We start from the raw sequence: 27,307 nt of genomic DNA on the forward strand, positions 1-27,307 counted from the left end.
CACGCGCGCGCGCGCACATCTCCTTCTTTCAGCCTCGCTTCCTTCTCTGCTGCATGCCTATAGGCATGTACTTGCGAGATTCGACGTTGTACACACACTTCATTAACATATCTTCGGGCCAACTTCTTGAGGGAATTTTTCATATACCTATTATACGCGCGTACTTGAGAAAAAAAAAGGAAGAAGCAGAAGCGGCTTGTTATGCTAATAATGCAGTTTGCTATTTTACATGTATCTATATAATAAAGATACATCGGCGAAGGTGAAATTGTATCCTCTTTTCCGGTAAGATTTTTCGATCAACGTTTCTTACTTTGAATACGCTTTTGTACTTCGGTGTTATATGTTTACACAATGTCGGTTGAAAATATTTCAATTTATCAGCGTGTCGGTACGTTATAACATGCGAAATAGTCCATTTAAATTATTAACCCTGTATCGCGTGATTGCAAACCATACCGAGAGAAAGAGAGAGAGAGGGTGAGAAATGGAATCTGTTTTGTCGAAATTCAATCGATCATTACTCTGAAATGAAAAAATCCATCCGGACCACGATATCCCATTACACTCAATCATCATCATCATCATTATCATTATTTCATTATCGCATCAATTGCAATAATAATCCATATTAATTGTCATTTATAGATCTTATGTACAAGAGATAAATGTTTTGGCGGTACGAATGCAGTAAGTGCATCTGTCAACGTGGTGATGTTTAGGTGGGTGGGTGTAGTTACGTCTTGACTTATTCACTACTACAGCTATTACATCTCAAACTTATAATTTAATATTTATATAATTTATAAGTATCTCACAGTTGTCACGCGGCAGGGTCGCGCTTACGAACGATTTAGAAGATTTTTCCACGGCAGTGGCAGGTGGCGCGGCAGAATTTGCGCCTCTCGCGGCCCTGCTCAGTGTCCGAGTCGCAGAGCCAGCCGGGCCACGTGTCGTGCAGCTGTCGGCAGTTCGCCCAGAGGTCCGCCCAAGGACACGAGTTCTTGCAGAGCTTGCCGAGTCGGCAGTCGCCTGGACAGGCCGAGCAGCTATCGCCGATCTCGTACGGGGTCGACAGCAAGTCCTCCCGGTTGCCCCTACACGTTCAATAAAAAAAATCAATAGCTACGAGGATGCTGGCGACTTTTTTTTTAATCATAACGCGATTGAAACATGAGTCGAGATTTTCATTTATTAATTATTCGAACGTACAAAAGGAAGCGTTCGGAAAAAAGAAGCGAATTAAGGGTAATTGAAGTGCGACTTTTACAGATAGACAATCCAGTTGAATTATTAATGAAAAACAATTATACCCCGCGTCCACCGGACAAAAGATATATAATGCAATATCGAGGTCGTAGAAAGAAGGCGAAAAACGGAACGAAAGAGAAGAGCGAGTGAAAAAAAATTAAATATAAAAAAGGGCGCGCTCCGCACGTATCGGGAGAGCGCGAGATGGTGAAGTGGAAGCTGAGAACTCACGCTGGACAGTAGTTGCAGACGTAGCTGAAGTAGGGAATACCGCGGGGACCGCGCTTGCCGTCGCACTCGGCCCAACCGCAGCCGACGTGATGACTCGTCGCCCAGACCATCTGCGTGTAATGGCCGACCTTGCCCAGCTCATTGTGCTCCTGGGAGCCGTATTTGAACAGCGACTCCTCCGAGAACCACGTCTTTATGGCGAAGAACCTGCAACGAGCTCGTGTTATAACTCAGCTCACGTACGGAATTATTGCAATTAATTTATTGATCATTGAGCGGCTCTCGGCTGCGAATCCGAACGAATCGGCGTCGAGTTTTCCCAACTTGTGTCGTCGCGGCCGAGAGCCGCTTCATTAAGTATGCAGCAGATATACTCCACTCGTTATAATATATTGTACAATGTATTTTTAAAACTATACATACGTATCGTCTATACTTTGAGTATATATACGCACTCGATACATCGATAATGAGAGCAAATATTTATCACGGGTAAATTACGAGTTGGTCGCGATCGTATTATATGCCGTCGGTTTGACAAAGTTCGCAAAGGCAGCAGCAGTAGCAAGCCAAAGTTGTGCTTCAGCCACATTCTCCGCAAATGCACATGTGTGCATGTCTGTACGCGTTAGTAGCTGCTCTTTGTGCGTGTCTGTGCTCGAGTATATATATCGAGAAAGAAGCTTTTACGATCCTGGAAGTATGTTGGAAGTTTCTTCATTAAAATTAATAACAGCAGAACTATCTACTTTACGCCTATGATATTGAATATTCGAAACTTTCCTGAAAGCGTAAATTAATCGATCGAGCAGCTCAACGTTATTATTATTATTATTATTATTATCTTTTTTTTGTTATTCTGTTTTGATTGACTTGTCGATACGATGCATATTGCATATAAAGCTTCCATATCGTTCAATAATTAATTGACGAAAGTAATACCGAAATCAGAGCGGGAAACTCGCAAAGTGCAGTTCTCAACTAGGTTGTAAAATAAAAACAAAATATTTCAGCAAAGCAGTAAGAGCGTAGAAACCGAAATATCCCAGGACACGGTGGCACACACACAATGGACATTTTTTAGCGTGAAAATAATTTCATATATAATACACACGTAGAAGCCAGCTGTAATATTATATATACAGAAAGATTAACATTTTTGTTGCCTCGAGGCTGCAGCTCGTTGGCTTGTGTACGTATACGCGCGCGTGCTACACCTCGCCGGCAGAGAGTGAAGCACACATAATGCCAAGGATTCTGGCTGTAAGCCAAGATTCATTGGGATTCAAAATCTCTAGCCACAGCGGTGGTATGGCACATGTACGTATAGCTGCGCGAGGCGTGCGTGTATCTGTGTGCTCGAGATTAAATGTTCGGTTTCCACGTCGCGCAGCACACACATGTACATAAGTGTCACGCGCGCGTTCAAGCCTTCCAGTATAGAGCCTCGTGCGCGGAGCTTGCAGCGTACTCCTTGACGTTTCATTTCTTTCTCTCCCACTACATTTGCACCCGCACACGGGCGCGCACGAATCTGCTCGACGCCGAGTTGAAAAAAATTTAGGTCACATATTAGTGACTCATAATTGACGCGCTCGAGTTGGTAATTTCTTTCTCTTTCTTTTCTCTCCCGATCCGTTTCAATAATTGACAATGCATTAAAGCTCATTTATCGAGATTATACGTACTCGTTGGAGCGATAAGCTTCGGCAGTGAGTGAGCGAGCGAGAGAGAGAGAGAGAAGAGTTTGGTAATTGCAGCAAGATTCATTAGCATGCAAACGTCGAGCAGTGTGGCGCGCTCGTGTAACAAGACGATCGATTAAATCTGCTCGACGGATTTCCACTGCTGGTTACATAGAAACTAATTTTCGCGTTCTGGAGCTTGCATGTTCGCTATAAACACACACACACGAGTCATAACATGCATTATTTTGCAGACACCGAGAGTGACTTTTTCAGGGAAGTTTTGCGCTTCGAATCGAAACGTACGTGCAAGCTTTCGATGCCGCAATTGTTTTCCAACATAAGCCACGAGCTTTCCGTTAATATAAACAAGCTTTAATTGCGTCGTACGCGCGCTGTAATTGAATGTTGCTTTCGCTACGTTTTTATATAAACCGAAATCAAACTCTGAACAATTAAGGCGAAAAATCGACTTGGTTGCTGCGTTGCTGCCTCCTGCGCCACTGGCTCGCATCCGAAGGGAGCCGTTATGTCATTATGTGCCGGTGCAGCAAAGGCTGCGCGCTCCAGCCTGCCAACCACAATCGCGCGAGACGCTCGCTCTCGTTTGTAAATGTTCCTCGCTACTAACCGCGTTAATTAGAGCTCGCTCGCTCGCGCGTCCTGCAAATTTCAGCTCCGGGCGCGAGATGGCACGAGGCAAAATTACTTACCAGGGCATCTGCGCCGTCGAGATAAAGATGTTTTGACCGCAGCCTCCGAAAGCGTCGGTATGCAAACCAGTTGCATTGTCGTGCGTCAACGCGTAACACTCCTCGGCCCATTTCTGCGCTGCCTTAGCCGCTCCGGAATGCCACTTCTGCGAATTAAAATGGAACGAAAAAAAAAAGAAACGAGTATAGTAGTAGCTCTCACGAGTAGCAGTCCCTCGACTTTATGCGTTTGCTCAGAGCCGACATGAGGGGGTGCTATATAGGTATAAAGAGAACGGGGAAAAAGGAAAAATAAGCCAACGCAAACAAGCGACTACGAGGTTTTTTGTTTATCTCGATTGTTGCCACTGTTGTTATATAGATACACAAATATAAAGCAGCCGCGCCCCAACGAGAAAAAGGAGATAAGTTTCCCTCGGGGGGCGCGTTCAAAGTCACCCCCGCAAGCTCGCGCGCCAAGGATATGTGCGTTGCTGGTTAAGGTCTTCGGGGATTTACCTCCTGTATATATATGCCAAGCTAAGCAGTGTGTGTGTGTGTACGTGTGTGATGTGCTACGGCAAGGTGTATAAAGTAATACGTATAAGTAAGTCTTTTACGAAAAAAAAGAAGAAATGGCGAAGCGCTCGCAGCTGATGCGCACGGAGAAAAAAGCTCGCGCGCCAACTCCGAGAGCCCCGCGCCGTCGACGCTATTCCAATGGATTTGTGAAAAGAAGATGCGGTATTATTGCTATCGACAGTTTTACACTCGCAAAAACGTATTGAAAATTCGATTCGACGAAATGCGCTTGCCACCCAGCAGCCCGTTGGCGGCTGCCTCATTTTGTATGTGCGCGTGTACCAAAGAATTGCATTTTTGCGCACCTATGATATATCCTATATTGCACTATGTCCCAAATATAGAAGCTCTAAATGGAAAATTTCCCAATGCAGGATAAAGTATCACGTGGCCTGCGCGTCGGCTGCTGCATTACCGCGAAGCAACACCTACTGTTCTAGTATACGCGAATTACGAGTAGGTAAAATACAAATTATAAAGGGCGCCGGAAGAGGTATTATTAGCAGGAGAAGTGAGATATTTCAAGCGGGCCGATACAGCTCGTAGCGAGTAACGGAAACTTAAACATAAAGCCCGCGCGAACTTTGCTCTCGCGACTTTACAAATACATTTCTCGCGGGCAGGTTTCTCTCACAAATCTCGACTCGAATGTATTTCGAGCGGGGGATAGCGCAGCCAGAGCGTTTATCCGGGAATCGTGGCTTATCACCAAATAACGAGATTTACGATTAGACTTTTGCGCCGCGGCCGCGGCTTATATTACACCGCTGCACGCAACGTAGCAAAGTTGAATGAAACTTTGGTGCCTGCGGTATATACAGAGATCGGCTCGCGCGCGAATGACAAATCTCGAAAGTCAACCAGCGCAGCAGCAGCAGCAGCAGCAGCAGCGAGTGCTCTCCCCCGCAGCAACTATATCCCTAACTTTATGTAATTGCACGCGCCTTCGCCCTCGCGTATAAGGCAAGATTTTATATACACACACTCGGCGGAGCTCACGAGCAGAGCCGTGCGCCGCGCGCGAGAGGGTTAAAATTACTCGCTCGACTATATCTATGTATTATGGAGTTCGGAGCGGCCCGCGAGACTCTTCATAAATTCCGCTTTTAACTCGTGCGCCAAGTCTAGCGTCTTACGCGCTATATACAGCGCAGCTGTAGCGCGCAGCAGGGACTGCTCTCCGGAATAAAAAATTTACCCGAGCATTATGGAAAATTCATTCGACGAAGTTTACGCGCGATCGAGCTTTGCCAGCTCTCTCTCACTGCAGGCTTTAATTACTTTTGATATCGGCCGCTATTTACACGTGCGCTGCTGCTGCTGAACCGTTTCGAAAGGGTTTATTGAAAAATGAACTGAAAAATAACTGGCCCGAGAGAATTCTGGGAGCTAAAAAATTGCTAGCGTATCAATGTAAATAACTTTTTTGCTGTATACTACTGTACGCGAGGCTGTGTGCGTGGGAGTGCAAATGTGTGTATGTAAAACTTTACGTTATATGGTGACTTAAATGCTCAGGAAAGGAGTTCGAATTGAGTTTCGAAAAAGTTTAAATCTTTCTTCTTATTCTCCCGCGGCTTTTTCTCCTTTTTGATATATCCTATTCTACGCCGGCCCACGGCTGCATATAACTCTGTTTTTAGACTTATGTATAACTTTCTAAGCCTCTATAATGTATTATTCAATGTACATCTATATCCCGTCCCAGTTATGAATTCAATTACTCTCGTGGCCTGCTTGTATGTGTGTATGTGCAAGTGTGTATGAAGTATTTGGGCGGATTCTTTCTTTGTCGAATCTGACGTATCGTAAAAAATATGACACCGGAATGTGGAAGGGGGAAAGGGTTGAGAAAGGGAGAAAGAAACAATCTTTTTGGCTTACCATGACGAGCATGTTGGCGGCTGGCGGATCGACGCGGCTCCGGAAGAAGTTGTGATAAAGGACGATTTTTCTCTGGACTTTCTTGTCGCTGGGATCGAGCACCCTCCTGGGAATTCTGTCGCCGTATAATTTAGGTACTGAAAGAGAAACGGTCCAAACTCGGTCTCCTCTTCTTTCTTACTCTTTTTTTTGCAGTTTTTGCGAATGTTTTTTTTTTCTTTTCGTTCGCGCGCTCTCCCTCTCCTTCCCTTTCTGCCTTCTTCTTTTTCATTTCCTATCGCTCGAGCTCGCTGGCCTCCCTCTTTGCCAAACTATCGAGTAACTCTTTTCCACTCTTACGCGTGCGAGAGACAATCGATTTATCTTTCGTAGTTCTGTTTCGTAAATGCCGACACTTGTATTATCACCCCCCTCGTTCCTATTTCTCCGCGACGTTCTCAATCCTCCGAGCTGAATCGCCTTATCCTCATTATTCGAATGTATACACCGTGTATATATAACTTGGACTCGACGCCTGCAGCGCGACTGTGTAAATCTTGAAAAGAGGATTGAAAGTCCATGTATAAACACAAAAGTCAGCTGATAATGTTTGCAGTTCGTGAAATGTTTGTCCAGTTCCGTTGCCAGGTAGAGAAAAAAAAAAGAAAGAGAGAGAGAGAGAAAAGAAAAAGAAGGAAGAGAAGCGAGAAGAAAAAGCAACGTTGCCTCGCGTTCACGCTTGTCTTTTATTACCAGATGCTTTTGTCGATTTGCTCCTTTGAAAGATCTGTATCTCAATGATTTGAAAACTTTTGTTGACAAAATATTTTTTATATTTCTTTTCTTAGGTATTTTTTTTTTTACTGTTTTTCATATGTACAGGAATCAAACCGACTTGCGAATCTAAACAAACAAGTAAAATTTTCTGCAAAAGTCATTACATTTTTAAAGCCTATTCAATTGTTTCAACGAGGAGAAAAAATGTATCCATCATCATTATTGCGCTAAAATGAACTGAAAAATTTTTTTCTAGGGAACAAATGTCACACAATGACTAGAATATTTCACTGCGAAAAGTAAAATTCTTATCAAATATGGAGACCAGTGCGATAAATGGCATACGGTAACGTTAAGCGGAATAGTGAATATGAAACAGTTGACATTTTTCATTATTAAATTGTCAAGAGTCACTTTGTAAGCCGAGACTGTAAAGTTCTCCATTTCCAATAATAACGTTTTGAGCGTTGATCACGTCGCGTCGTATCTCATATCTAATTTTCCACAATCAAAAAGATGATGAAAAAAAAAAATTTTTATTAAATCCAAATACTGCACTGATGAAACGTGCCGCGCGCTCGTTCTCTTCCCTGCGCGTACAAAAGTCTACGTGTGAGTGTGTATGTTAGAAAAAGAAAACGAACTTTCAGCCACTCGATGAACTAGTAATTCTTGTATAACGAAGTTCGACGCGCAACAATTGAAACTAACTTGCGAGTTAGAAGGGGGTATAAGATAGGCGAAGGCAATCTTCGAGTAAAAAAGTTTAATTGAACGTGTTTAAGTATTTCGAAACTAACTAAATAATTTTCTTCGCTCTCAGCTTGATTCGTTTCTTTTTCTTCCTCTTTTTTCCTCTTGCTCCTTTTTTACGAAGTGAAAATTCTCATCTCCGATCTGCCATATAACTACTACGCGGGGATCGCGAGCCGCACGATTTCGAAGGAAAACTAACGTCGTGCATTTTTCATCGCGCATTTAAGAGCCCATCAGGCCAGGCCTTCTTTTTTCTGCGCTCGCCGCTAAGAAATTCACGATAACGATAATAGATGTATGAGTTAACGCGCGCGCGTACTTATACCTAGTTGTATCTGCTCGTATATATTATTATACGCAGGAAAGTATGAGTGTACGTATACACGACGGGACGGCGAGCGAAAGAGGCAAGAGCATTATTAGAAATGAAGGAAAGCAAGAGGAAAATTAGATTTTACGCTCGCTTGTGTAATATCGTTTGCTGCTTTTCGCAGGGAAGGCTAATATCTCGAATGCAGCCTCGCGCGCTATATACATACTGCTGGCTGTAGCTACAACGCGCTGGTTCATATATATATTCTATAACGTGCACGGGTTGCACTGCTCGTGTCATTTCGACGATTCTATCGTAAAAAATAAACTGCTTACAAGCTGTATCTATGGTACTTATGGTACTCGAGCTAACTTGAACGAGAAAAAACAATATTGCTCTCTCCTCGATAGCTTCTGTCTTTTTTCTCTCTTACCACCCCAGTGTGTCCTTAGATATAATTCTCCTTTATCAGCGATTAAACCCCCCACGATGCGATTAGTGATATGAAAAAAAACGTTGAGTTGCATACCAGGCTTGTAATGCTCGTCGTCGTCGTCGCTCCTCGACGGTGACGCCTGCAGTAGTGCGAGTAAAGCTAGCAGCAGCCACGGGCGCTTCATATTCGGCGACTGGATACAGCGGCGCAGCTGTCAAAAGCGCCTACTGGCGGTCCCTCGGCTCTTATCCACTCTGCTGCGCTGCTGTCCTGCACTTTTTATCTAAAGCAGCTGCGGTACCTGCAAATTACAAGAGATATTATATTACATTATGACGAGCTATCTTTGCAAACTCTGCATCGCGAAAAAACTTGATTATAAAACATGTGTTTGAGTTATTTACTTTCAATTGAGGCTTTGTTTAGAGATTGGACGATGTTTTTTTTTATAATTCAATCGCTAGCGAAAAGTTTACATAGTTAAAAAAACATTGCCGCTTGTCACTATTAGAGCAGCAAGAGAATGGCAGCGAAGCGTGCGTGATTTTTCCAACATCATGCTGACTGCACACGTACGTCATTCAGGCCACCTGTGGCCAAGTAATTTTGACCGAAACCGTCGATCGTCCATCGAGCCCATAATAATTATCTATGGCTTCGATGCAATATTGCGCGGTTGTCGGATCACTCACCCATAATCATGCGTCGGACGGCACTCGCGACTAAGCGCGTTTACAGTGTGCATTTGCACCATTACAGGCGAGAACATAAATCCAGCACTGTGCAGTGAGTATAATTATTAACTAGAAAAGCAAAAATTACTCTCATTTATGCATCATGCACATCTCGGTAATGTAATATATAATGGAGGCGGAGCAATCGGAAGTACTCGAGGATTGAACATCGGCCGCTCGATCGAGACCTCGATGTACTCCTTCTTTTCAATCAGTATATGTGTACTAAAGGGCGTTGAAATTTTCCAATTGCCCCCGCGCGTGGACATGTAATTTCAGCTCTCAACAAACTTTATATAGCCTTTACAACTGCCTACATGTACATAGCCTGCCCTCTCGCTTCTCTGTCACGAATCCAATTGACCAAAATATTATAGTTTCAGAATTTCCAAGTACGCGCCACTACCGTCCCCGTATAGATGTATATGTATAGATGCACATTGAGGCAGTATTTTGAATAAAGGCGGCCCTCGGAGAGCTGCAAGTTAGTCGAGTTTGACGTTACGAATGTATATAACTTGGCGGACAGTTTGGGATCTCGTGCCACCGTCGCTGCTGCTGCTGCTCCTGCAACTACTACGGCTTTTCGTGCATTCATACGCATGTACGTACGTACACATCGACGTGGTGCACTTGTAGCGCGTCACAAAGTGCACACCTATACTGCACACCACCCCCCGAGAGTGCATAAAGCTAGAAAATATGGCTGCCTGAAGAATTATTATACGGGCGAGCTCGTATTATAGATAAAAACGTGTTTTCTTGTATATCCACGCCGAAGCGCTGGAGTGGATTCCTAACACATCTATATACGGCCTTTTACGCCAGATATATAAGGTAACAATGAAACGTAATACACGCAGTATATTATACAAGTGGGTGTGCTTCACACAAGCTCGCGCGGCCTAAAGTGCATGGTGCGGCTGCAACTTTTATTGCCACATATATTTTGCGAATGACACCTGTACGTATAACGCGAATATTGTGTCGAATGTGTGTGTGTGTGTGTGTGTGTGTGTGTACACATGGGGAAAGGAGTACTCGTGGCAGGAGCAGCCGCACAGCTCGAGCTTGACAGTATTATGCGAGCTATACACGCAGCGTGAGACGCCAAGTTGTCAAGGTGTTTAATCAGTCGGTGTCTCCTTTCGACGCTGTTATATTCATTCGAGTTTGGCGTGTTTCCCTTAATTAATCATTATACGTCAAAGGTTGAATTTACCCAACCCGAGAGCGACAATCGAAAAGTTTTAACGTGAGCGCAATATAAGACAATGCTGCTGAAAGATGATATTTTTTACTTTCTACTTGTGCCTTGTACGTTTGTCTTAAAATCAGACTATTGCGAGTTGTATTTGTCTCGTAATTCCAATCTAACATTTTTAATTTATTTAATTTTATGTAAAAAAAATTAACTTAAAAACTATAACTAGCTATGTTTGGAATTGAACATTTTTGGCTAATTTAACGATAGAGTTATCATCCATTCAATCTCCATGAGGCACCTTATCAAGCTTCAAACTTAATGCTGCTGTAGTGAGGTAAATCAATGCCAAATAAACCGGAGAAATACAAAGTTGTATCTATTTTGAATAAGCCTATTGCCATTCAAAATAGATTATAATTAATACAAAGGGCATTACACAATAACGAAAATAAACAGAAAATAGGATTTAGCTTATTAACAAGCTCTTGTACCTATTGAATTAATGAACATTGTTATCCACGATTTGTGTATTATATGTAGAGAGACTTTAAGTAATAGCAGATTGTATTGGTTTACAATGTCTATAATAATACTATTTTCGAACATAAAATTAAAATCATAATAATGTTCCGTGGCTATGAGAGTTTGTTTGCCTTCGCGTAGTAAAATAGTTTATTTTGTTGCTTGATTTGATATAATTTTTTGAGCGTCCGACAAGAGGATGCCAAATCCGTAGGGGCAAGTATTAAATTCATAGCACCTCTAGTATTTCCGTTAGTTCGTCGAAATGATGAGAAATTTCGAGTAGATGGAGCTTATTACATTTTCGTATATTTTTAGGTCATGGAGCATAATAATTTATGAATCAATATAAAGGGATTCAATTATTTGTAATTATTCATTTTCCAACCCAAATTATTGTTATTATTATTAAAATTATCATTATTAATATTATTATTATTATTTTGATTTATGCATCCAATTTCAATGGATTTCATTAAAAGTCAAAAACCTTAACGAAGATATTCTTTATTTCTTATTCTTCATTTTGCTTAAAAATGTTGCAAATAAACAATTACTTGTCTTAGTTATCCGGATGTTATTGTTTTAAAACAAAAATAGGTGGATCATTATGATAATCAAGAAAATCGTTAATCGAGCAATCTGAGTCAAGTGTAAAATACTGACGAGTATTTTTGAGATGCAATGAAATAAAATTAAAAAAATTGAATGGATGCATACAATTTTACTTTTGCAATTCATCCGTATTTCTCGACTTCTGAAATCATTTTTATTATTTTATGTATAACACGATATCAAACTTTTTTCCGCGCAATGTTTGTGTGAACATTTAGTTTCATTTTTGTTCAGTTCTGGTTATCCACAAATCCTAAACGAAATAAAGCCTATTCTGATTTTTCGATACGGCACTCAATGTACTGTAAATGCTGGCTTTAAATTTCCCTCGAGCGCGCAAAGCTTTTGCATGCCCCGCAACATGATCTCGAGCTCGGCGCTATTGTGACTTCATCTTGCACGATCCGTACTGTTTTTTCGCTCTATGTAGATACATAGCCAGATTGTGGACGAACGAAATGAAAACTTTATTCTCCACATATACTCTATGTGTGTCCGATGCGTGAAAAATTCTAAATGCGTCACGTATAGAGAGATCGTGTGTCCACTTGGCGTGCACTAATAGTTCAGACCAGAGCATGCACGCGGTCAGCAGCTGTATCATATATGTATAAAAACTTTGACAAAAGAGGCTGTGCAAGTGCAGCGCAGAGAGAAAACAGATAGCTCGAGCGAGCATCGGAAAAGGCCAAGTTCGATATGCATCTCTACATTGGTGCACGAATCCAAGCCGCATGTACTTTTTAATACACACACGTATGTATGCACACACGGAGATACGTAGTGTTTCGGAGCTTCGGGTATAGGATACGACTAATACGTGCCTTCAATATATTCTAGACATAGAGTCATATAGGCGCTCGCGAGAAAGAGAGCAGTGCTTGCGGATAGCTATCGTGTATGTGTAGCACAGCAGGCGCGTGTATGCCCTATCGCTATCGGGTATAAATCAAATATCGACACGCGCGTGTGTGCATGTGTGCATGTGTGCATGTGCGGCTGGCTGAGTTGGAGAGCTGTCGAGCTGGCAGAGCCAATGTAGCACACATGACTCTATCTGCGCAGCCCTGAGTAGACTCCCTTGCGGTCTATACGCGTATTATATACAGCCGCGTTTAGCCATTTAATCATATTTATCCAGCCCTTTCGGTTTATGCGCCTGCTGTACGCTCATGAAGCAGCGACGTAATACACGCGGAGCCATACGTAAGCCTTACAAATTTCGGAGATTCAATACTTTTACGAAATGTCTCGCTCGTATAATAGACCGGCACACGTAGGTATACCGAGAGGAGGAGGTTGAGGATTTTTATATCCTACAGGAGCGTTCGTTTCGATGCACGCCCGCCAAATCTCGTAGCTGATATCTATATACGTGCTTGCAGTCGTGTGTGTGTGCGTGTGTGCCGTGGGAGGGTTCACGATATACCGTAATACGCTACGCGAGCCGATCCTTGTACTACACGACGCTCGAGAGAGATCTCGTTTGCGGCGAACACGAGCGAGTGAATACTAATATCACTGCAGCGGTGGAACTTTGCTGCATAGAGCCGATGGGGGATACGCGCCTATTTTCCTGCTCACTTTCTCTGTCACAAAAAACAATAATAGCGTATAATTTACTGAGAGCTTATTTACGATTAAATGGCAGATTGATTTTAAAGTCGTAACGATCTAGCTGAGTTATCGCGATTTGGCAAATATACCGCAGTCTACAACAAATACTTTATATTGATATTTTACGTTAGCGTTACGAGCTCGCACTCGAGCTTTAACTCTGACACAGCTCGCGTGTATCTCTCTTTCGAGCTTGCGGCTCTATATATATAATATGACAGTCGCCTGCCACGAGCTAGCTAGCGCGAGGATTATAATTCGAGCTCGAGATTCCCGAGGACGATTACGCGACGCCCCGCGCCACATTATACCTATACGTATATCGCTGCCACACGCAGTTCTCTAAACTCCCGTTAAACTATAGAGTCGGGGAATAATTCGCTAAATGCGCTCGGATTTCGTCGTTTTGCGTCGCTGCTTCGGCTATATAATATATATATATATATATATATATATAAAGCTGCTGCTGCTGCTGATTCTGCGGCCCGGATATGATCGTGATTAAAAATTAATAATTCGTCGAGCTTGCGCGAGCTACGCGCTCTATAATAGCGATTGCGAATGACTCATTACGCGATAATGTTCACCTACGTGAGTTGCTCGCGTGTACACGCGAAATTTGTCGACGCTTGTGTCACGCGCCTAGCATATGCGTATGTACAGACATCCACGTGGCTTAGGACGAAAGATATTCGCGCGATTCGCTTCTTTAACGCTTCAATGCACCGCACACATGCGTCTGAATGCGTCCTAATGCCTATTCAAAACGTTTCATACTTGCCTGCATCCTCGGCGTTTGTGCAGCTCATTGAAAACATACTTTCAAGACGCGAGTGCAGTATTTAATGTACATAATGCTATGTTTATAATATTCAAACTACTCGTCGAATGACGCGCATATTTCGCTTCGGTTCAATGTATAAATGCGGTATAACAAAAGAGACCGAGATGATTTTTTGCCAGCCGTAAGATTCGTTAGAACTGTGTGCGCCGTACCTGCGTTCGCTCGTTCATTCGCCTACCAGAGCTCATCAAAATTCTCATCGTCGAGGCTGTATCGTTCATTCTTGCCCTTCCTCGTCTTTCATTTTTTTCTTCTTACTATACCTGGCGGATCTCGCAAATTTTCTTTATGCATTACTCGCGCGCAACGTTCTTATATATTTTCGCAGAGCTCGAGTAGTCTAGCTTTGCAGTAGTACGATTTAATCAACGAATTACTTTGGCCCTTTTTTTTAAATATTTTTATTCGAGAAAAACCTGGTACTAATTTAAACTTAAAATTACTCAGTGAAAAAGTTATTAATGATGTTAATTTTACGCTTCTCCTTCTATCTGTACCTTCTATCCTTAGCACTTTTTGCTTCATTCTAAAATTTTACAGAGTTTTTCAGTAGTGTAATCAGAGCAATATTTATTCGAAAATTCCTCATTTCTTTTTTAAATTCATCGTTTGTTGTAATTAAATTCGTTCCAAAGTGGAGAAAATGAGAGAAACAAAAATGAGCATGTTTTACAATCGATCAAATACATCATTGATTCACACAGATCACTGTACATAGGTTCGAAAGCTCATCCGCAATCCCTGTTGGTGGATAGAGAAATCTAAAGTTCAGACACACGAGCACAGTACGACTGTATATCGCAAGCTTATCAGCGCGCTAACAGACATAAGCATCGACTTCTGTCATCGAGTGTTTGCGTGTTTGTTCGTAAGTAATAGCAAGCACGTGTACCTAATATACAGGCACCTATTCATTTTACGATACTCGACTTACGAGCTCACAAAGGCAGCTACAAACGTACGCGCTGAGAGAAATAAGTATTTGCCCTGCGTGCGGGACACGAGGCTTTGGCAATACGTCGCATAGGCTGCTGAACACGCTGCACGCCGCTTATCTAATATTTACTTTGGAGGCACGCGAGCACACGCACAAATGTACACAGCACAACGACAGGGCGTATAAACAAGTAAACGTCATCGGTTATGCGCATTACTGCGCACTACTATACGGCATGATAAAGTGCGCACGCCTAATATATGTGCCAGTGAGTCTACTGATCGTTGCAGCAGCTCGCGCGCGAGTACCCGACTACTGCTGCTGTTGCTAACACACGCGTGCGTGAACGTGTACGTACATATATCGCGAGCTCACATATCAGCAGCAACGAAGATAAATGGCCAACCGTTGCAGCGGAGAAAGTGCAAACGTTAATGGAGCTTTCAACGCGCGCCACCCTCGCGCTTTCCATCTACTCGCATATAGAGAGAGAAAGAGGACTGCTGCAAGTTTTATGTATCGACGGCCGAATTACTGCAGTGCCAAATTCGTCTTCTCTGCTGTCTTCTCTCCTCGTCTCTGCCCGCGCGAGCTTCGACTCGCGAAACTTGTTTATCTTACACATCCCGCTGGCGATGCTATACCTATATGTACGCGGCTCTTGGTATTAAGAAAACGCTCCAGTAGCGGCCCCCGCATATCTTGTAATTATTAATGCGGCTGGCATGCGAATCGCTGGATTATGCATAAAAGAGAGCTAGAGCCTCGGCGCGCATCTCATGATTTACCGCCTCTACGTTAACTCAGCGCAGCGATGTTGTACTTTGGCTCTTCAGGGCCGATGAGTAGTTGCACATGCCCTGCGCGCCAAGCTAATACATCCACCTAAATAACTCGGGACACGAGTAGTTATTATATCTTGCTGCGCGCGTGTCTGACAAACTGTTGGAGCTTCTGTGGCCTGTGCAAACGGCATCGATCTCCAACTTATGCTCGCAAGCTATGCTCGAGTGAATTTTTCAAAAAACGTCGAGGCAATTACTACGACGGTTGGAACTTTGAGCTTAAGCTTTTACTTACATGCGGACGATTGACGTCTTCGCGGCCCTGGAGACAAACAAAAGTCACGGAGCAGACGAAATGACCAAACAATGCACGCATCTCGCTTTCTTGTATACACGGGGATTTTTTTGCTTCGACACTGAAAGGAAGAACGAGAAAAGAAACGAGTGAACGAGACGTTCTTGTATATAGGTACGTGGAATAAGCTGTAATTGTCTCAGGTAATTCTTTTTAGTGTGCGCGATCACTTACACAAAGTGGAAATATTACTTTGTGGATAACAATGTTTTGAATTTTCGCTACATCTAAGTATGATCGTTCATATTTATTAATAAATAAAATATTTGTAAAGTAAAGTTGTAATAATTTGTCAACTAACCGTGTAAGAAACAAATACGAAAAGTTGAAAATCGCGTACGATCTACAAGTATCTTTGTTCATAGAGCCTGCATTTCTTTCAATTAAAAACAATCTGTAATTTCATAGCGTAGTATCGATGCGCTAATGCCGATTATTTATTTACGATCAATCGACTCGAATAAGCGAGCGTTTGAACGCGAAGGCGCATAACGACGCGTGCGTAATTCAACGTAGCACGTATTAACGAAGCATGAATCATCGAAGGTCTTGGGTTACGCGAATTGCGAGAAAGATACATAAAACAGCAACGTTTATGACTATTAGGTAGCTTGTGTAGTACACGCAAGCAATTAACCTAAGAAAATTTTAATGCTGTTTAATAGGTGAAGAGAAAAATAAATATTTTTGATGATCGATTAGTGATAGTGATCAAACATATTTTTTCAACATTAAAAGCGAAAAGGAATCATTTGCTATTTTGAAGCTACATACAGGCACAACAATACTTGACTATTTAATAAAAAATCATATTTATTTGTTAATAATAATGAAATTTATATTGATATTTACTTCAATTGGTTACCTGTGAATTGTCCTTGACGTACCATGAACAATCTTATTGTTTATTATGAAAAATCTTATCAATTTTAACTCAGTAATTTTGAATTCAGTAATTAATAGTTTGATCATCAATATTGTCAGTAATTGACCAAGATAAAATAACAATTCCACACCTCTATTTGATTACTATCTTTTCTTTCTTGTAGTAAAAAATTTTTTAAAGTTATTGCTGAAAAGCAATTATGTAATTAAAATTGTTTGCATCTTATATTAAAATTAAAATTTTAAACACATAGCTTCTGCTTTTACATGTACTTTTTCAAATCCTCAATGGCCCTCGCCCAAAATTTGATGGTCACTATTTTTTTCAGGTTTTTGAATCGCTTGTAAATTCCCAAAAAAAATTTCACGAGTGTGCTTAAAAAAAAAAAAATTATAATAGCTAAATATTAAAATTTCACGAGATTTTCTCAAATAAATTATGTTAGGGTCTAGTCATCAATTTACCGATTGATTTCAACAAATAAAGAATCGGAAAAATCAGTTTTATTAGGTAATTTTAAACTCTTGATACGACCTTCTTTGACTGACATACGACACTTTGAAGTTTACTCATTTTTTACTTAAGGGCTCAAAGGGGGCTTAAATAATTATATATTTCTATTTATTGTATTAAGCTGAAAAAGTGAAAAAAAAATTTTTTTCAGAAAACAGGCATAAGAGCCTTTTTCAATACCCCATTTGAAAGTACTTTGTCCAGTTAAATACTTACAAACAAATAAATTAACTTGTATCAGCCTATGACCCTTCAGCGAAGAGCACTGAGAATATTTAAGGGGTACTGAAGGGTCATAGGCTGATACAAGTTAATTTATGTGTTTGTGAGTATTTAACTGGACAAAGTACTTTCAAATGGGGTATTGAAAAAGGCTCTTATGCCTGTTTTCTGAAAAAAAATTTTTTTTCACTTTTTCAGCTTAATACAATAAATAGAAATATATAATTATTTAAGCCCCCTTTGAGCCCTTAAGTATGGCAAAAGAAATTGAACGGCAGTGTAAGTAAAGTAGAAGTCATTAAAATTTTGGTAACGATTAGAAAGTGTAGCTCAAGAGAGAGATTGATTGATTTCTTTTTTTAGACAGATACACGACGCTACAGTGACATGGCTATTCGGTTAATTTCTCCTAGCTTGAATGATTGTCTGCTGTATTGCGTTCGATGCGACTAAAGATATGTACTTACATCCTGCTATTATGCGCGTGTGATTAGGCGTCCAGAAACCAGAAGCTTCAGTTAAGTATAATTATTTAGTCTGCATTATTAGTTCAGTCTAAGTGTAATCATCGCAGGACTTGGGCTTTTAACTCGGCGGTCAGCTGAGTACCCGAAGGTCTTCTCGTACTCTTGTGCTTTTGTCTTGATAAGGTTCCGGACCAATAAATATACAATTTGATAACTTTTACTTTGAATAGTGCCGTATTAATTTATTTATTTGAATCATCAAAAAAATTAACAAATTTAGAATAAGATTATAAAATTGAGAATAATGCAATCGCCATCACCAGTCTTGATTTCCAGTCGCCACCATAATATTAACTAAATCTTGACTCGGAAGGTGTTCGACGATCATTTCACAGCACTCAATCGGTAGTCTGTAGTGTATCAAGTCCCAGAATGGATACACTGCCCAGCTGGTCGGTATAAATCTCCTTGATACGATCTCGCACAGATGCTCAACACAAAACAGACCAGTTCTTTCAGACAGACTGTAATATTCATTCGAGTCTCTAAACTTAACGTAGTCTGTAAATGTGAATACTTTCGCCGCCTCTTTGGGACTCAAATGAATCAAGTCGTAGAACGACAAATTCGAATTCCACATTAATTTTTTCGTGTCTCTCACAAACTCTTCGTCATGCAGAGATTGATGAATATCTGTACTTGATGCATAGCTAAATAATTTGTACTTGATGAATAGTGCCCTGATCGTCAGATAGGCGTTTTCGTCCAATTCATATCCTCTCTTTTCTAGACGTCCGATGACGAGGCTGATGTCATGCCATAGCTTTTCATACTCATGATCCTGACGATCTGAATATTTTTCGTCAAAGTGACTCACAGTGGGAAAAGTGAATTGTGACAGATCAGCGCCATTATCCAAGAGTACATCGACACAGTACGGCGCGTTATTAGCCACGGCGCATTGAAGCGGGGTACGGCCCAAATTGTCCCGAGCGTCGATCTGCAACGCCCGACCGACGTCATTGCAGATCTCTAAGAATATATGTAACGACCCCATTCGAAAATTTGCATTCTCCCAAATAACGTGTAGCGGAGTCATACCATCTTTGTCAGCCATATTCGGATCGGCGCCATTTCTCAACAACATTTCGATCAGATCACTGTAAACACCAAAATTCACCAACGTAGCCAAGTGCAGCGGTGGCCGAAAAAAACTTTGACAATTAGGATCCTGGCCGAGCTCGAGAAATTTCTCGACGATTTCCACCACGCCGAATTCACAAGCCGCGTGAAAATGCGTGTATCCATCTTCACCGACGTAATTCACATCGAATCTATCGTAGATTTGAAAAAGTTTTCGAAAGAGATCGCGTCCTGAAAGAGGACTCCGTGTCATAACTTGATTAATCGATGTGGTGCGACGCAACAGAGGCTTGCCTTCCTCGTCCAAGTCCGGCTCGTCTTTGTAGCCAGTGCTGATCACGAACTCAATGAATTGTCTTTCCGATTCTTCATCATCGGGATCTAAGGCGCACGAGAGGAGGAAATCGATTTCTTCTGTTCGAAAGATGTCACGTAGATTAGGAAGTTGACCCGTCCAATTTTTAACCAAGGGAAGAACTTCATTGAAGAACAACTGAAGTCGCTCCGTTTCAATCTCCCAATTTGCCTGTTTTCGCTTGAGTGTTAATTGTCTCAAACAACTTCGGTCGTTTTCAGCCATTGTTCTAAATAATCACACACATACACACAAATATAAGAACTTTTAATTTAAAATATTTTTCACTTTCGATCATAGACTGCAGCCAAAGCGATCTGGCTGTTCACACTACGGCGTCGTAATGTACACTGACGAAGCTATGTATGTTGCATGTGGCAAGCGAGTCGTTCAATTAGAAAGTAAAGCGGGCACAGCAATGACTCGTGCTCTCTGTATGCATTTTAAATGTGTGGGTCGTTTAGAGTAACGTACGTACCGTAGACATATGGCCCGGCGCCTATGTGCCGCTTTCTCTACAATTTTTTTTTCATCTTCCGAGCGCGCGTGTGCGCGTCCACGAACAACAAGTAAGACGCGCATAGCTTCGCCCACAAGTTAGTGCGCATCGACTGCAACGAGTTATTTAAGAGTAAAGAGTATTTCGTCGAGTGACTGTGCGAGTTTTGTGTGCGCGTATGACAAATGCCTAAAACGATGCACAAAAATCCAGGTAATCCTACGAGACAGCGTCAACTGGTCGAACGAGGACGAGTGAATCAGTTTTCAGCAACGACTATCGAATAAAGTTGATAGTTTCCGAGTTATTCAACATTTTATGTTGCAAGAAACTCGAAAATGGCCAACTTTGACATTAACAAAATATGTGAAAAACGTCAAATTTTGATGTTGCCATAGCGTTTTCTTACACTTTGAACATCGTTTTATAAAGATCATCGTTTTATAAGTAAAAAAGATATTTTGCTGCCACGACAAAACCTTTTACTGTCCCAGCAAAATCATTTAGCTGCCGCGACAAAAATTGTTTGCTGCCACGGCAAAATAATTTTGCCGTGGCAGCAAAATATCTTTTGCTAATCCAGCTAGCCACTTTCGCTGGATTTGGGTATAAAATTTTTTTCAGTGCATTATAACATATCTGTTACAATTCTGCACACGAACTTTCGCACATCTTTATAAAAGAATAAGCCGTTAGATTATTCATATTAGCAGAATTAACAGTTAGATTATGTGACTTATTAGTCAAAATTTTTTATTTTAATATAAGTATGTACATCTTAAATGTAAAAATAACTTATACTTGAATGTTACCAATACCATCTTACAAACACCTGAGTAACTTTAATTCAGTAACGAACAGAAAATGTAAATTTAATTCTGTTTATGATAATCCATGTACTACTGTTATTATTTTTGCAGTGTAATTAGTGGAGGAAAAATTTTTTTTTCTGATGTACAAAAATTTTTTTTAACTTATTTTCTGAAGTAAATTTGGTGTTCATACAGCGAATTGAAAACTGCAACTCTGTGCTTGGGACACCCATGCGACACGCTGGGGTATCTATCTTGATTCTCTCCATATGCAGGACTGCAACTACTTCTGCCACTGCTGCACAATATAAAAGTGAGCCAAGTCTAGATAATATTGCTCGATTGCTCAAAAGCCCTTTGAGTCTTGCGCTTCAAATATACACATACGTTCGCGCAGTTGATGAAATGGATAGGTGCAGTGGCAGCAGCGGTCTGAGCAAAAGAGAGGGTGTATAAAGAGTGGAGCATTGTATGTGTGTCTCAGCCTCTCTCTCTCTCTCTTTCCGCTAGTGTGTAACGATGCAGCAGGTTTATCTGCGCGCCCGTACGTACGATACGTGCAAGCTGCAGCGGAAGAGATGATTTTGGGGAGGTTCCTTCGTCCTTTTTAATCTTTTCTTTTTTTTCATCCTCTTTTTTTGCCCTCGTGGCATTTATACAACTGCAACTAAAGCGCTTATATACATATAGAAAGAGCTAGGATACAAGGGAACTTCACTAAGCCATCGAGGTCGTGATTTGAAGTTGTGCGAAATTTTTCTATCTTTCTTTCGTTCATTTTTATTTTTTATTTTATCAAGCTCGGTGAAAAAATCCAAAGCAGAGTGAATCCACGATGATGAGATTAGTAATTCTTTTTACCTCTTTGTTACTTTTTCATTTGTGTCGGTGCTACAGTTTGTCAGGAGAAAATTACTCGATACTATACAAGGTATGCACACGAATTGCATTTTTTTCGACTTTTTTGAGTTTCGATATCCCGAACAAACGAGTAAATCGCAAAAACAAAACGATGAAAATCAGCTCGGGAGACTGTGAAAGTTACTAGATTAAAGAGAACCCATGTTTACGTACACAAATTGTAAAATAAATAAAGCGTTTTCTCGGCGGCTCAAATCAAACGATATATGAAGTATGAAATAAAAGTACCAAGAAGTTTGTCGCGACTCTACACCTCAGCATTTATATATAGAACACCAAACTCTTGACGCGCGCCAAGAAGACATTTCAAAGGGCGCGATGCTTGTAGAGTCGACACGTTGCGGCGAACATAGATGATGACCGGTAGACGAGCTTGCGGTTTCCTGTCCACGTCGCAAACGAGTCCTCTCACTCTCTCTCTCTCTCTCTCTCTCTTGACGAAGCATTCATGGGCTACATTTTCCAGTGCCACGTACTACAGCAGCTCGATGAACCTCACGGTATGTCGAGCGCACCAAACTTGGTTACTTTTCGCCTCGTATTTCCAAACGAGCTATCGAGCTTACATTCATATTTATAATTACCACATCTGCCTACGCACGTGCGCGCGCAATTTTATATCCTTCCTGCTTATCCATGGCATGCAGAATTCTTTATTGTGCCGCGAGAGAGCTAACTCATAACTATAAATATTTTCTGCTCGTTTTTTTTTCAGTAGCGCGCGTTACACACATATATTTTTTCACCGCGGCGAATTTATGATATTACTCGAGAATTTATACATACCAAGCACGCATGTAAAGTAGAATTACGAGACATTATGCAGATTCTTTATGTACTGGGGGGGTATTATTTATCTCGCTGTACACTTGACGACGGAGGCAGCGGAGGCGGCGGTTCCTTGTAGCGGTGCGGCCAAGTTCGAGGTATGCGCAATTGTTAACAACTTAATACGATGTCGTTTATCGTGTCGAGTGCGCAGCGCTAGCGAGCGGCGCGTGTAAATGTGTCGTGCTTGCAGTGCTGCAAAAACTTTGTACGTGTACGCGGGGCTGCAGCTCGTATATAATTTAACGTAAATTTTAAAACGTTTGCGTTGAAAAATACTAACGTACTTTTTTTGTTGGCGGCGGTGCTGCTGCTGCTGCAGCAAGCCGAAAATCGCGCGATTTTCATCACAGGTCGTTTACCGAGTTGCGGTAAATCTGTGTGTGCTCCCGGCGTGAAAAATTCAATAGAGAGCCCAACAATGAGGCTAAAAAATGCATCGACGTTCAAGCGAGTTATTACGCACATCGGTAAAAAAAAAATCTCGCTGCCGAGAGTATACGATTATTTTGTTTCTGTAATCAAAATTAAACTCATTCGGGCTGTCCCAGTGCGGAAAATAAACCAAAAAGAAAGTTGAAAAATCTTTCGATAAAGCTTTTGTCGTCGCTTACCCGAATACGCAGTAACAATAATAATCTCCCTTTGAAAGAAAAAAAGAATAAAAAAAGAAAGGGCCAAAAACCATGATGATGTGTATATGCTGTACTCACGTATAAACAGTCAGGACACGTGCGGATATATATCGAAGAGGGAGCGAGGCGAAAGCAGCAGCGGCGGCGGCGGCAGCAACAACAACGACGACGACGAAAAAAGCTCTACACACTGGCGCGCGTATACTATTGCCGTTGGCAAGTGGCGTACATTATACGGGATGCACTGCACGTATATGTATAAATTCCACAATGGAGCACGCGATCGGAGGGCGGCTATATATACTTATGTGACTCTCTGCTGCGAAGAGTCTCGTGCAGGCACACACTCACACATTTACGCACCCGCAGCAGAGATGCTGGCACTTCTGGCGTTGCTAGCTTTATGAGAGAAAAAGAAAAGAGCCGAGACGGTACATATTTATATACGAGGTACGCGATCGAAAAGAGATCGTAATCATCTCGCTGTTGTACGAGCGCCGATCTTGCGTTTAATATGACGAGATATGATGCACACAAATCATCATCGTCGATTGTGCTGCACGCGCATTTGCCGCCGCGAGTTAAGGAGTCAAGGATTACCGGGTTAATTAGATACAAGTGCACTCCTCGCGCCATTATACGACCCATCAAATCGATTATCTATCACGCGCGGACTCCAGAGATCATCTTGCGCGAGGATTAATAACGAAAGAACAAAAAGAATAAAGAAAAAAAGCGTTACTTCCGCGTCGCGGCGTTGCGATAATAATGGCTCTCTCACGGCGCATCGAGACTCTCCGTCGGTTTCTTACAATAGTTGCATAAGGCTTTAATATAATCTCGAAGAGCTACGTACGAAAACATTACTATTATAACGCGACAAGATCATACATGATCAATGCCCCTCGTACGTATGAGTAATTCGCACTTGATTTTTGAGAAACTTACATACAATTTACATTGCATTAATTGCTGAGGTATCAGCAATGCTGCATATTACTTGTCATCTGTAAGACCACACACACTTTCGTATTGATATTTTATTAATAATAACGAGAGTCATTGACTACTCTATATCAATTTTTGGGGGCTTTTTCGATACTTGAGTAAAAAAATTTGCTCGGTCTTAAAATAATTCTTGAGATTGTTTTAATAAATGATTTATATTTAACATTTCCAAAAAACTTGACTCCTCAATTTTGATTGTATTTTTCAAAAAGTGTACCTGGTGAGCGTTTATATTTTTTTTAATTCATACCTAATGTTCATAATTATTCTATTTTTTTATATGAATAATCCATACTAACTCATAACTTCTCAATTTTTAAATGAACATAGAAAAAATAAGTTTTTATATTTCATTACCAAAATTTAGGAAGTTGAAGGTCTTAAACAAAGTAATCGATTACAATTTCACTGATATAAGCGCTTCTTATTCAGAAAAATGATTTATATATTATTTAATGATGATTCTCGTTCATTGTAATATAAATAAAAAATTTTCGTAAAAATATGAATGCAAATTTCAATTATTATTCATTTCCTATGGAGTATATGAGAAAAAAGCAAAAACTATAATCACCTGACACATGATACTATAAGCAGTATCCAAAACGGTGATTAGCCGCCACGTCTCTCCTCGCACATAATACATATAAACCAATGGCTTAGGAAGCTAATCGATTGATAATCTAAAGCTCGTGCGCATAAACAGCAGGACCCGTCCGTAAAATTTAGGACTATATCGTTTACCCTAATACAAAATATGCGTGGCATGCACGACAACTTGGTGCGACTTTTAACGCTATTGGAGTGCATTAAAGTAATTGAATCAGCGCCAAGAGCAGTAGTGGCAGGAGCAAAGAAAAATGTACGTCCTCGTGACGTATACATAATATAATGTATGTGCTACTACCTTCGCCAGCACACGTGTAGAGTCGAACGTATAGATTGATGAAATTTTCTCGTTATACAGTTTGCGAACTCTGTTCGTATAATGATACGCTCCCTGCGTGTGTGCACTTATATAGATATATACGTTCGAGCCATTATCGCGAAGTTTGGATATTCTCTCTCTCTCTCCTGCCTAACGACTCTGAGTATGTATAAGTATATACCACATATATACATATACGAGCTCTACACTATTAACAGAGTGGCGCGTTCTGCGGTATTAAGATAAACATTGCACGGATCGTGCGTGGAAAATTATGTTGTCGGCTACACGTATAATTGGCAGGTAAAGCCGGATTTTCTCTGCTGAAGCACCGTAGTGTCAACGGAATACGAAAAAACCCGTTTCGCTACTTACGTATTTCATTATTCGTGCGTGCGATATATCTAATTTCATAATGGAATTGCCGCTGTGCGCATATACCAAACGCATATGCAAGCTTTGTTCAACTTCTCCCCCACAATATTTTCGCCCGCACAACGTTGTGTTTTATTTACTTTTTTTTCTACTTTTTTTCATCATCACAATTCTCTAGCTCTCTCTCTCTCTCTCTCTCTCTCTCTCTTTTTTATCTCTCTCGTGTACGCACACTACCTGCTCTAGATGAGAGCGACAGACTGACGTGATTATGTATGGAAAATTTAAAGTAAACTTTCGGAATAGAAAATATGGATAAACAGCTTTTGTGTCGCGCATATACGAGGTGAGGAGCGGCGGCAGTGAAGGAGCATCGTATATTATGTGATTATAAAATATGAAAATCGACTGGTAATCTTGCTGAAAAATGTACTCGAAATGTTACTTTTTAATTGTAGCTGTAGCCCACGAAAACCATGTTGCCGTTCAAGTTTTATTAAATTTTCAATGCATTATAATTCAGAGAATAAAACGACGGGTTAAACGTAACGATTATTGTTCAATAAGAACAATGCTCTTTGACGAGGTGTTTTCAACGCATTATTATCTGGGTCACACAATGCAATTATTCCGCAGATTGGTACTTTTTAATTTGTCATTAATTCAACTCGTTATATTTATTTTATCGAAAACAATTGATTCGGACCGTCTATATAAATTTTAAATATTTAAACACGAAAGTGCATACATATTTTCAAAAGCTAATCAAGAGGATGGATTTTCAATCAAATAAAATCAAATGTGGAATGCGACTAAGGTATCGAACATTTTTAAAAGAATGTATATGGTAATTGACCCAAATTCAATGGATCGCTTTGAAAAAATAACCACTCGCTCGAGTTTGATTTCCAAATTAAATAACATATTTGAAATCATTGCCTGCCATGGCGAGAATTCAAAATTCGAGCTTTCGATGAATTTTAAAGACAAGTATTTGCGATGTAAACAAACGGAGAATCGCATTACCCGACCGGGCATTAAAATTTTATCTCACAAAATAAAATTTATACCAAATTTTTCCAAGTACGAATGAAAAAATAAAGGGAAAATAATCGATAAAAGCTCATGAGAGCTTTCAAGAACTCATGGCAGTCAATCGGATAATTTAAACTAACCGTTGGCTCTTGCGTCTTGGCACACTTTAGGAAGATCCACGTGCACCGGAATTCGATGAACTCATAGCTAGCGTCGAGATCGTTGACAAAATCCAGAATCAATAGCACGTTACATCACTTTTCAATTATCTATGTAACACTGATCGATCATGAAAAAAAAAAACAATCCTTTTCTGTACCTCGATTTCAAAAGTTCTTATCCTCTCCACTCATTACCGCGCAAGCATCGAGCGAGCTTTTCCTGTATTTTACGCGAGTTTGCCGCGTCGAACGTATCTCACGAGCTTGCAGGGGCTGACTGATCGCGCGCGCTTTTCCGCGAAAGCTCGCAGTCCGTA

The 27,307-nt window shown here is 40.9% G+C and overlaps 1 protein-coding gene across 3 annotated transcripts; it reads right to left on the reverse strand.

Annotated features, from left to right (window-relative positions):
- Positions 1–767: 767 nt before the first annotated feature.
- Positions 768–27,242, reverse strand: LOC106650223 (cysteine-rich secretory protein 2-like). Of its 3 annotated transcripts, none has more exons than XM_014368144.2 (6): positions 26,970–27,242; positions 8,680–8,887; positions 6,326–6,462; positions 3,881–4,026; positions 1,483–1,689; positions 768–1,097 (listed from the first exon to the last, which is right to left on the reverse strand). In XM_014368144.2, the coding sequence occupies exons 2-6, from the start codon at positions 8,768–8,770 to the stop codon at positions 854–856; spliced, it is 825 nt and encodes a 274-aa protein (XP_014223630.1). In that variant the 5' UTR covers positions 8,771–8,887; positions 26,970–27,242; the 3' UTR covers positions 768–853. The 3 variants fall into 3 exon arrangements, with proteins under 3 accessions (XP_014223630.1, XP_014223629.1, XP_023314085.1); XM_014368143.2 differs by lacking the exon at positions 26,970–27,242 and adding an exon at positions 23,562–23,974; XM_023458317.1 differs by lacking the exon at positions 26,970–27,242 and adding an exon at positions 16,143–16,230.
- Between the last annotated feature and the right edge of the window lie 65 nt (positions 27,243–27,307).

Source organism: Trichogramma pretiosum, unplaced genomic scaffold (genome assembly GCF_000599845.2).
Source record: "Trichogramma pretiosum strain Unisexual culture from Peru unplaced genomic scaffold, Tpre_2.0 scaffold48, whole genome shotgun sequence".
NCBI classification, from domain to species: Eukaryota; Metazoa; Arthropoda; class Insecta; order Hymenoptera; family Trichogrammatidae; genus Trichogramma; species Trichogramma pretiosum.

Bases quoted from the DNA above. Each gene is read 5' to 3' on its own strand.
- LOC106650223 (XM_014368144.2), bottom strand. From the start codon at position 8,770: ATGAAGCGCCCGTGGCTGCTGCTAGCTTTACTCGCACTACTGCAGGCG. The intron at 4,027-6,325 runs GTAAGCCAAAAA...TTTAATTCGCAG, and splicing joins CCGCCAACATGCTCGTCATG to AAGTGGCATTCCGGAGCGGC. The intron at 1,098-1,482 runs GTGAGTTCTCAG...TTGAACGTGTAG, and splicing joins GTCTGCAACTACTGTCCAGC to GGGCAACCGGGAGGACTTGC.